Source organism: Anolis sagrei, chromosome 6 (genome assembly GCF_037176765.1).
Source record: "Anolis sagrei isolate rAnoSag1 chromosome 6, rAnoSag1.mat, whole genome shotgun sequence".
NCBI lineage: Eukaryota > Metazoa > Chordata > Lepidosauria > Squamata > Dactyloidae > Anolis > Anolis sagrei.
This window is the reverse complement of record NC_090026.1, coordinates 18270671-18282675: the sequence shown is the minus strand read 5'-3', so window position 1 is coordinate 18282675 and position 12005 is coordinate 18270671. Positions and strand designations below refer to the sequence as shown.

The following is a 12005-nucleotide window of genomic DNA, read 5'->3' as shown; positions in this document are numbered from 1 at the left end:
TGAAGGGCTTCACTTGCTGAGAATGGGGCCTGCAGTTCTGAAGCTGATCCATAAACATAGCCATTCTTTCCCCATTCACTCCCTCCTCTCTTTCTGCTTCAGTCTGGAAACTGGAAACGTATGGAGGACTACAACTCACAGTATCCTCTATTCTAAGTCAGGGATTTTGGGAGCTGTAACTTTTCTGAGCCCTTCCAGTGGGTTAAACTCTTGTGCCGCAAGACTGAAGACTGACAGTCGCAGGTTCAAATCCGGAGAGAGTGTGGATGAGTTCCCTCTGTCAGCTCCAGCTCCCCATGCAAGGACATGAGAGAAGTGTCCCACAAGGATGGTAAAACACCAAAACATCACAGGAACCCAATACAGCATATTATTGGATTTGATTCGCTTACAATCCCTTACCAACATTTCACAGGGGTTTTGTGTGTGTGTGTCAGCAGCGACTTGAGAAACTGCAAGTCGCTTCTGGTGTGAGAGAATTGGCTGTCCTCAAAGACATTGTCCAGGGAATACTCTGGTGTTTTACCATCCTATGGGAAGCTTCAATCATGTCCCTGCATGGGGTGCTGGAGCTGACAGAAGGGACCTCACCCTGCTCTCCGGATTTGAACCGCTGACTTTTCGGTCAGCAGTACTTCTGGTACAAGTGTTTAACCCAGTGGTTCCCAAGCTTTAGTCCATGGACCATCAGTGCTCCACAAGAACTAAAATATAGTCCTTGGCCTCACCATCACTACACCTTTGCAACAAGAGCAACTGGTCTCGTGAAACCCTCTTATAGTATTGAGGCTTCTTAAATGCTAGCTGTACCAGCAATGTGTTGCTGTGGCCAACCTTCCCTCCCTCTTTCTCTCCTTCCTTCTCTCCCTCTTTCCTTCCTTCTCTTCCCTTCCTTCCACCCCTTTCCTTTCCTCTTTCTTCCCTTTCTTCCTTCTCTACTTATTCTTGGACTGCAACTCCCAGCAGTCCTCCAAAGTTCACTAAAAAAGGATCAATCTATCTACCTGCCTATCTAACTCTATCTAATCTATCTTATCTATCTGGAGGATTGCTGGGAGTTGCAGTCAAGGAATAGGAAATTGGAAATATGCAGGGATTGGGATACTCTCAAAGAAATCCAAGGAGAAGAAAGCTTGCAGCTTGGAAGCAATGCATTTGGATCATCCTCCTCTCCTAAAGGCCCTTATCTAGGGGATACTGGGAGCTGGAATTCAGAAGAGAGTGTGGATATGCTATTGTGTGTTTTGTTTGTCAGGGGAGTTGTTTTGTGCATGCATTATAGCATCTTTTTGCTTTTTTTTTTTTTTTGGCTTTTTAGGTCCCTTTTTCTGTGTTTTTCAGTGTTTTTATGAGTGATGGTTATTCATTGGCCTGATAGATGTATTGTGTCCAAATTTGGTGTCAATTTATCCAGTGGTTTTTGAGTTACGTTAATCCCACAAACGAACATTACATTTTTATTTATATAGATGGTTTTCTGCAGGTGAATAGATGGAAACTACTGGATGGTATATGTTCTGCATCAGAAACTAGAGCTGATATGGTCTGTCCAATGCCATTTTCTGAATCAGCATCGCAAATAGCCAAATCAAATCTAAAGTTCACTAAAAAAGGATTCGTAACCCTTTTGGTACTAATGTTGGAGAGTGTTCCCTGTTCAAAGTGGTCCCTGGTGAAGTGGTCCTTGGTCAAAAAAAGGTTGGGAACCACTGGCTTAACCCATTGCCCCATCGGGTGAAAAATCAGGATGTATGCATGCATTGATATCAGAGTGTGGTCAAGAGGGCAAAAGATACGAATGATAAAGAACACAGAAACTGGGAGAAGCTGCAGGAGTATTTTTGCCTGAACCTATTGGGAAGAGCAAGCTTTGACTCCCTCCTCTCCTTTTTTTGAGTTGTTTTGCACTGGGAACTCTGTTTGCAGCAACCGACGTAGGTGGACGAAATAACAGGAGGAAAGAGCAACCAGGACAATTTAATAACAACTGAAAAAGTGGGATAACAATGGATTCACCAGAAATGTCGCTGCCAAATTGAAATAGTTGGAGGCTATGCCAGAAGCAATTCTACCTGGGGTTTTGGAGATTGAAGTCCAAATTAGCTTTGGTTCACAAGCCCTGTGTCCTCCCACCTCCTGTGCCATAGGAATTGTTTTCCTGTCGGGCAGAACCAATTGACATGCCCTTTTTTGTTTAAAAAAATACCAGTGTTGTTCAGTATTGGCATTGAGAAAAAAGCAGTTTATCATCCACTGGCTTTCACTGCTTTCTGTGGGAACAGGAACTACAGTAGAGTCTCGCTTATCTGACCTTCGCTTATCCGACATTCCATCTTATCCAACGCTCTTATCTGACACCCCTCTTTTCCTTCAGCATTTCTCCTTCAATTAAAGGAGCCCTCCCCAACTCTCTCTCCATTCCCAATAAGGAGAAAATGCAAGAGAAAGAGGAGGAAGAGGGAGGAAAGGTGGAAAAGAGGCAGGTCTGAAAACGGAAGCGTCCTCCCTCCTTTCCTCTGTGATTTCCATGCTTCTTTCTGCATCCGGGCACTTCCTGCTGGGCCGCTCTAGCCCTGAGACATTGCCTTGCCTTAACCTTTGAATCCCTGTTGTTAGTATTCTAGGTGTCTACCACCACATCAGATGGGTAATAGGAGACTTCGTATTATCCGACATATTCGTTTATCCGATGTTCTGCTGGCCTGTTTATGTCAGATAAGTGAGACTCTACTGTAGGTTCACGGAAAGAGCTAGCTTCAAACACTAATGGAATAACGAGAGTTACTCCAATATCAATTTACGAGGGTTGAATGAAAAGTAATGCCTCCACCTTCGTAACTCCTCAACAGATGGCAGTACTGGTATGCGGCAAGTACTGGCTTGTTCAGTAGACTCTCCTCTATAGTTCCGAGAGTTACTCCAATATCAATTTACGAGGGTTGAATGAAAAGTAATGCCTCTACCTTCGTAACTCCTCAACAGATGGCAGTACTGGTATGCAGCAGGTACTGGCTTGTTCAGTAGACTCTCCCCTACAGTTCCATTTTGGCGGCAAGCCTTAGCATTGAATGGTTGTGTTGTTAAAGTGCAAAGTATGGAACCCTGCACAGACAGTCAGCTAATGCGACTTAAGCAACATGCAGTCATTGCATTCTTGACAGCAGGTGCCACCCCAAAGGAGATTCATCAGAGAATGCAAGCTGTTTAAGGTGATTGTGTTGATGTGAGTACTGTGCGTTGTTGGGTGAGTAAGTTTAAAGATGTTGAGATGGGAATATCTGACTTGCGTGACAAACAAAGAGTTGGATGTCCTGTGACAGCAACCACCGAGTTTCACAAGCAAAAGGTTGACAGATTGATTCAGGATGATCACCGTATCACTCAGAGAGAAATTTCAAGCATAATCGGCATTTCACAAGAACATGTGGGTCACATTATTGCTTTGCTTGGCTTTCGGAAGATCTGTGCACGAAGGATTGCGGAAACAGAGTGTCGACTTCTTCCGTGACAGCTTCAGAAAATTTATTCATTGTTGGCAGAAATGTATCCAATTGTCTGGTGATTATGTGGAAAAATGAATAGTGGTAGTTAAAGAGCATATTCTAAGGATTATTTCTGCGTTTGATTTATTAAAATATTCCCATCCAAACCCAAGTAACAAAGGTGGAGGCATTACTTTTCATTCAACCCTTGTATATATATTTTTAAAACCACTTAATAGTTTGTTTTTCTTAATAATGTTTATTATATTTACACCTCATCTCTCTTCTTGCCATGGAACTTCAGATGATAAACAGAGGACTGCAGTCTTCTATCCAGATACTGGCCACATATAGGCTGCTGAAACATGTGCCTTCAAACCAATCCCAGAGACCTTTATGGCTTCAGAGCAATAGTTTAGACACCTTTGGAACTAAACACACCATTCCAACCCTGGTCTCCAGTTCTTCTGATCCAGGCATGGGCAAACTTGGGCCGCCTGGATGTTTTGGACTTCAACTCCCACCATTCCTAACAGCCTCAGGCCCTTTCCTTTTCCCCCTCAGCCGCATAAGCTGAGGAAGGGGCCTGAGGCTGTTAGGAATGGTGGGAGTTGAAGTCCAAAACACCCAGGCGGCCCAAGTTTGCCTATGCCTATTCTAACCCATTCTTCTCCCAAGGCTGACTCCTTCCTCACTCAGCCCAGATGTTCCTTCTAATCTACAAGGTGTTTTACTAGACAATTAGTATCACGATGAATCATTAATCACAAAGGAAAGGAATCGGTACAGAGAAAGACAGCTTCATTCTTTGTCCCAGGGAAATGTAATGCTTAAGTCTTGCAAACGCTCCTGATAGATCTGGTCAAAACATTCACTCTGAAGAGGGGTGAGATGGTTCTTCCAGTCTCCAGAGATCCCTGGAAATCAATAGAGAAGTAATAGACCATTAGATGTGGGACAAATGTGGTGGAGGAATTTTTATGACTAATAGCCATATTATAAGTATGTTGGCAATAAAAATTGCATAATAATAATAATAATAATAATAATAATAATAATAGGATTTAAAGATCGAACTGCAAAGACTCTGGCACAAGCCAGTCAAGGTGGTCCCAGTGGTGATCGGCACATTGGGTGCAGTGCCTAAAGACCTTGGCCTGCACTTAAAAACAATCAGCGCTGACAAAATTACCATATGTCAGATGCAAAAGGCCACCCTTCTCAGATGTGCACACATTATTCGTCAATACATTACACAGTCCTAGACACTTGGGAAGTGTCCGATGTGTGATCAAATACAAAGCCAGCATAGCGATCTTGTTTGCTGTGTACTAATCTTGTTATGTATCTAATAATAATAATAATAATAATAATAATAATGAAAAAGGAGACGGAGAGCCTGATTGTAGCAGCCCAAGAACAAGCCATTAGAACTAATGCCATCAAAGCCAGAATTGAAAAGTCAACGACAGATTCCAAATGAAGACTCTGCAAGGAAGCAGATGAAACAACAGATCACGTCCTCAGCTGCTGCAAGAAGATCACGCAGACAGACTACAAGCAGAGGCACAAGACCGTTGCTCAGATGATTCATTGGAACTTGTGCCACAAATACCATCTGCCTGCTACAAAGAACTGGTGGGATCACAAGCCGGAAAAGGTTACAGAAAATGAACATGTCAAGCTACTCTGGGACTTCCGAATTCGGACAGACAGAGTTTTGGAACACAATACTCCTGACCTCACGATTGTGTTAAAAAACAAAGTATAGATTGTCAATGTTGCAATCCCAGGTGACAGCAGGATTGCAGAGAAACAACTGGAAAAGCTGACACAATATGAGGATTTAAAGATCGAACTGCAAAGACTCTGGCACAAGCCAGTCAAGGTGGTCCCAATGGTGATCGGCACACTGGGTGTAGTGCCTAAAGACCTTGGCCTGCACTTAAAAACAATAAGCACTTACAAAATTACCATCTGTCAGATGCAAAATGCCACTCTACTCGGATCTGCACACATTATTCGCCAATACATCGCACAGTCCTAGACACTTGGGAAGTGTCCGATGTGTGATCAAATACAAAAGTCTGCATAGTGATCTTGTTTGCTGTGTACTAATCTTGTTGTGTATCTAATAATAATAATAATAATAATAATAATAATAATAATAATAATAATAATGTTTATTTATATCCTGTCCCTTCTACCCAGAGGACTCGTGGCAGCTTACAACATAATAATACAATACAAAAAGGGCAATTGGCACTTTAACTGTAAAATATGACCCCCATATCCATAGGGCTGGTATTTGCAGTTTCATTTATCCACATCTGATGAAATAAGTCCTATTTAGGCATTTTATGGGTCCTCCAGCATGAATTTGGAGGGTTTTGTGTATTGACACAAAGTCAGGGAATGTATGCTAGGATTGTCATAAGTCAAAGTTGATCTGAAGGCACATAGCAACAATGTTTTTGGTTCTTGTGAGTTTTCCAGCCGTATGGCCATGTTCCACAAGCATTTTTTCCTGATGTTTCACCCACATCTATGGCAGGAATCCTCAGAGGTTGTGAAGTCTGTTGGAAACCAGGAAAATAGGGTTTATATATCTGTGGAATTCCAGGGTGGGAGAAAGAACTCTTGTCTGTTTGAGATAGGTGTGAATGTTTCAATTGCCTGCCATAGGTGTAGGTGAAATGTCAGGAGAGAATGCTTCTGGAACATCGCCATACTGCCTGGAAAATTCACAACAACCCAGTTATTCCGGCCATGAAAGCCTTCAACAATACATTGAACATTGTTTTTGGCTATCAGATGCTGAGGGAAATAAGCTTGGATTTTTTGTTAAGAGCAATTGCTTGGTTGGCTGTAATGTTGGATTTCATGGAATTTCAGTCTGGCTGTGCATGCATTATTACCATGCATTGCAAGCCACCCCGAGGATCATTTGTTTGAAACGTAAGACACAGATGTTATAAACAATTAATACACCAATTTATCTCTAGTAAGGAGAGAAAGCAATGCATGTTCTTGCCAGAGCCTATTGCTAAGAGCATAAATCTCCCCACTCCTCTCTTCTCCTTCTGGCTGAGTCGATGGAACATAAACTATTTTAGTGGGTCAGTTTGCAGCAAGTGACATACACTGAGGACAAAAGGAGAAGTGAAATGAAGAGGACAAACAGAATATTTTAAAGCCTCTGAAATCTGGGATGACGGAGGATGAATCGTTGGCAAATGAGGACAAACTGAAGGATTTGCTTAGCACAGCAGAGGCCGAGCTTAGCACAGCAGACTAAACTGCTGTGCTGCAGAAAAATCCTGCCAATCAAAAGGTTTGAGCCCAAGTCAGGGTGAGCCCCACTATTAGCCCCAGCTCACCTGGCCACCTAGCAAAAGCAAAAATGTGAGTAGATAAAATAAGTACTGCTTTTAATAGGGAGATAATAAAGGCGTCCTGAGGGACATCTGTCATGTATGTGGTTGGTGGTGGCACGCTTAAAGGCGATAATGGAAGTCTTAGTTCTAAAGGGCTGAGTAATCTGTAAGTAAGAGTTTACAGGTGAAAGTAATTAAGGGTGGAGGCATGCCAGGGATAGGTTTTCTGGACTGGTTTTTGACTATGGTATAGACCAGCATTTCTCAACCTGGGGGTCGGGACCCCTGGGGGGGGTCGAGAGGGGGTGTCAGAAGGGTCACCAAAGACCACCAGAAAATGCAATATTTTCCATTGGTCATGGGGGTTCTGTGTGGGAAGTTTGGCCCAATTGTATCGTTGGTGGGGTTCAGAATGCTCTTTGATTGCAGGCAGAGACGGCCCTAGGTAATTTTCAACTGTAAGAAAACAGTATTTTGGCGCCCCACCCCCACCCCCCAACCAATCACTGGGAGTTCAGTTCCATCATTGGTGGAGTTCAGAATGCTCTTTGATTATAGGTGAACTATACATCCCAGTAACTACAACTCGCATATGTCAAGGTCTATTTTCCCCCAAAAGCACCTCAAGAGCGCCCCTGGACAAAATCAACTCTACTGCAAATGGTTACTTTGCGTAATGGGTTGAGCCGCCCCTGATTGTAGGTGAACTAAAAATCCCAGTAACTACAACTCCCAAATGTCAAGGTCTATTTTCCCCAACCTCCATCTTTGTATATGGAGTATTCCTGCCAAATTTGGTCTAGATCCTTCATTGTTTTAGTCCACAGTGGTCTCTGGATGTAGGTGAACTACAACTCCTAAACTCAAGGTCAATGCCCACCAATCCCTTCCAGTATTTTCTGTTGGTCATGGGAGTTCTGTGTTCCAAGTTTGGTTCAATTCCATTTTTGGTGGAGTTCAGAATGCTCTTTGATTGTGGGTGAACTATAAATCCCAGCAACTGCAACTCCCAAATGACAAAATCAATCCCTTCCAACCCCACCAATATTCAAATTTTGGAATATTGGGTATTTGTGCCAAATTTGGTCCAGTGAATGAAAATACATCCTGCATATCAGATATTTACATTACAACTAATAAAAGTCATGAAATTACAGTTATGAAGTAGAAACAAGAATAATTTTATGGTTGGGGGTCACCACAGAATGAGGAACTGTATTAAGGGGTAGCAGCATTAGGAAGGTTGAGAACCACTAGTATAGACTCTTAATCCTTGGACTTTACTCATTGAACTCTCGGTGTCTGGCCACTGGACTGGACCCTTTGACTATGGTGTTCTCTTGAAATGCATCAGCATTTGCTATCAGTCTTTGTTTTATATTCTGTGGGCTGAGTATTATCTTTATAGTACGAGGCTGTGGCACAGCTAGTTAGTAGCTAGCTGCAATAAATCACTACTGACAAAGAAGTCATGAGTTTGAAGACAGCCCGGGTTGGAGTAAGCTCCAGGCCATTAATAGTCTAGCTTGCTGTTGGCCTATGCAGCCTGAAAAGACAATTGCATCTGTCAAATAGGAAAATTAGGTACCGCTTTATGTAGGGTGGTTAATTTAACTAATTTATGACAACATAAAACCTTCCAGCAGAAGAATGAGGAAGTACTCCATCAAAGGACTCAATGTCACAAGTGGACGGTGAAGCGGCAGCTTCCCTGTGGCCAGAATCGAGCATACCCTCATGAAGCCGGAAAGCTGGAATATTAAATTGCCTCTGTGTCTGTCTATATATGTTGTATGTCTAATGACACTGAATGTTTGCCATATATATGTGCATTATTATTTGCCCTGAATCCCCTGCAGGGTGAGAAGGGCGGAATATAAAAACTGTAAATAAATAAATAAATAAATTTATGTTTTACATTTGGACTAAGAAAACAGCTCAAAAGTAAGTGCTGATTTAATTAAACAGTTTGACATGAGTTGGGTGGTCATCTCTACCTGTGTACCGGCAGAGCCTTGGCAACGTGACAACATGCTTTCCTCCGATCAATGTTGGAAGATGGAGCGACAGCACCCCCCCCCCCCCAATGGCTGGAGTCGAGCACAGCCTCCAAGGTGCCAGAAATAAAATATCTTATTTCTGGCCTTGTTAATTGTATCACTGGCATTGAATGTTTGCCGTATGTGTGTTTTGTAAGCCATTCTGAGTTCCCTTAGGGCTGAGAAGAGCGGGGTATAAATACTGTAAATAATAATAATAATAATAATAATAATAATAATAATATGCTAGTATTGATGGCACAAACCGCTGCGCATTGAGACCCAGAGAAGATTCCCTCCCTCCCAACCCTTTTCCGCATTCACCTTTGCGGAGGAAAGCGCTTTTCTTCTGGTTCATGAGGAAGCGGGGCGAGAGTGAGAAGTTTGACATCTTATTGCTTTTCATGGCCTCGAAGGAGGCATTTGCCACTACGGAGTCGATGGCAGCATCGTCTAAGTCCTTGCCAAGGAACTGGCAAATGCGGGCAACGCTCCCCCGCAGGTCCTGGAAGAAGATAAGGGTGATGAGACAGAGAGGATGTGTAAGTGGGCACACAGCTTAAGGGGAATACTCTTAGGTACCTTTATGCTTCAAACAGAAACCACTTCAAATCTAGTTTAGCAGACATGGCTCTTCCAAAGTAACACATATTCCCAGATCACTTTTTGGCACAGTAGTTCCAGGCAGACATGGCATTCCCAATCAAATGAAAATCTGTAGCTTGCTACTCTGTCTTTCTCTCCTTAACAAAATATTTTGCAATTTTGTTGAAATCATGGTAGTCTGTGATACACTGTGTACTTCACCCATAGTAGTTTGCGGATGACGCAGGCACATTAAAAGCCTCCCTGCCAACATTCCTTTGGTTTTCTGCCACAATTATAATTTCCAAATTGGAACCATATTCATGAGAGCATCATGGCACTTTAACTAATTTAGAACTTGGTTGGATTTGTTTTGTTCCCTTAAATTACCACTTTTCACTCCCATTTAAAGTAAACCTTGAGTTTTCAGTTAGCTGTACCTTAGAAAAAAAGCAGTTTGACATCAACTGCCAAAGAGTGCTGCTGCCTCACCAAACTACCAACTCCATGATTGCTGAGGCTTGGAGAGTCCCTAGAATCATTACTTCCTATTAGACACTGGAGTCAGAAGATCCAAACTACAGCTTTATTTGTGATCAGAGCAAAACTGAGGGTGACCAGCAAAGAAACATTTGTGCCACGAGGCTGAGATGCATCTCGGCCCTTTTATAGTCCAAACTTTGTGAGCATTTTCCCTTCCCACCATTCTCCTTCTTCAGCAGTCACAAAGATTTTTCAACACCTTGCATTCCTTCTCAGTATCTTACCACTTCATCACATTGAAGCAGGGAAGTGTTCTGCTCAGTCTTACTCGGTTTTTAAATGAAACAGATGATTTCCCTTCCTTCATCACACTGTTAAATGTATCTGTGGTACTCTGCATTCTTTCAATATATTTGCCATCACACTTGAATCATTAGGCACCATCCACCATCCCTCCTCCCTTCTTTGTGGGGAAAAAACCTCTTCTCTTTGAAATGTCGCTGTTAAGTGTCTTCAATTCTGGAAGCAATAAAGCAGGAGGGAGGAAATTGTAGGAGTTGAAGTCCAAAACACCCGGAGGGCCAAAGTTTGCCTATGCCTGACCTAATCTGAGAGATATTGACAAGCTGAAATATGTCCAGAGGAGGGCAACTAGAATAATCAAGAGTCTAAACAAGTCCTATGAGGAGCGGCTTAAAGAGCTGGGCATGTTTAGCCTGCAGAAGAGAAGGCTGAGAGGAGACATGATGAGGGGTATGTATAAATGTGAGAGGAAGTCATAGGGAGGAGGGAGCAAGCTTGTTTTCTGTTGCCCTGGAGACTAGGATGTGGAGCAATGGCTTCAACTACAGGAAATGAGATATGTACCACCCAGGCCCGTAGCCAGGATTTTGATTCGGAGGGATCTGAGTTTGATTCGGGGGGGCTGAGTCTGAGTGAAAGAGGGTCTACCCTAGCAAACATTTTGTACTGTTACCCCAATACCCCCATGCATATGGGATATATTGAGCATAGTGATCAGATCATGATATGAATAAACATAACAGTTTAAATAATGTATCAGTAAGGCCTTCTCGCGGACCACCATGAGAATTTGGGGGGGGGGGCTGAAGCCACTCAAGCCCCCCCACCCCCTGGCTACAAGGCTGGTACCACCTGAACATTAGGAAGAGCTTTCTGACAGTGAGAGCAGTGGAACTCTCTACCCTGAAGTGTGGTGGAGGCTCCTTCTTTGGAGGCTTTAAACAGAGGCTGGATGGTCATCTGTTGGGGGTGCTTTGAACACGATTTTTCTGCTTCCTGGCAGGGGGTTGGACTGGATGGCCCAAGAGGCCTCTTCCAACTCTATGATTCTATGATCCCTATTCTGGTCCTTTGTTCCTCACACCACTTTGATTTAGGCAAGACCATTCCTCTCAACTGAAATCCACCATTATCAGTTTTTGGTGAAGCTAACTAATTAGATATTGTAAATGTTTTCATTGAAAATGAGTCTAGCCACTATGAATAAATGTGAAATAAAGAGGTACTGGCATCGCCATGGCTGTGCTTGGCAAAGTTAAGACTATACTTTCCATATTGGCTGGGGGATTCTGGCAATTGTTATCTATTCGGTAACATTCCCAAGCTCTGAATAGAAGCGCAGGAAGAAAATGATGTGCCTGTGTACATATAGTCAATTACTAGAAAACTCTTTAAACTGATATACCGGTAATTATGTTTGCTTGAAAGAGAGAAAGGAATGTCTAACTCATAAGCAGAGCTAGAAAACAGCAAGTTAGACCATTTGGAAGAGAGAGAAAGAGACAGAGAGAGTGAGACAAAAGGTATTTGAAGTTCATATTTACCACATTCGAACCTTGGAGGCAAAAAAAATGTGCCAGACTGAAATACAAATATGAAACCGCAACGACGACACATCCTGCATGCCATAGAAAGGGATAGTCAGAAAATTCCCACATTTTTAATGACCTTCAGATTGCTTGTGCCAGGAAATATAGATACATTCTGCTTCCAATGGACATATCCCTCCTTGCAAA

At 42.7% G+C, this 12005-nt stretch overlaps 1 protein-coding gene across 3 annotated transcripts in view; it reads right to left on the bottom strand.

Moving 5' to 3' along the window:
* Positions 1-4094: 4094 nt before the first annotated feature.
* Positions 4095-12005, bottom strand: part of SULT2B1 (sulfotransferase family 2B member 1) — a 35145-nt gene continuing 27234 nt past the window's right edge. For all 3 annotated transcript variants that reach the window (XM_060780363.2, XM_060780360.2, XM_060780364.2), the window contains exons 6-7: positions 9223-9403; positions 4095-4399 (exon numbers count right to left, since the gene is read on the bottom strand). In XM_060780363.2, coding sequence (XP_060636346.2) covers positions 4284-4399; positions 9223-9403 — 297 coding nt within the window. In that variant the 3' untranslated portion in view covers positions 4095-4283. The remainder of the gene's footprint in view (positions 4400-9222; positions 9404-12005) is intronic.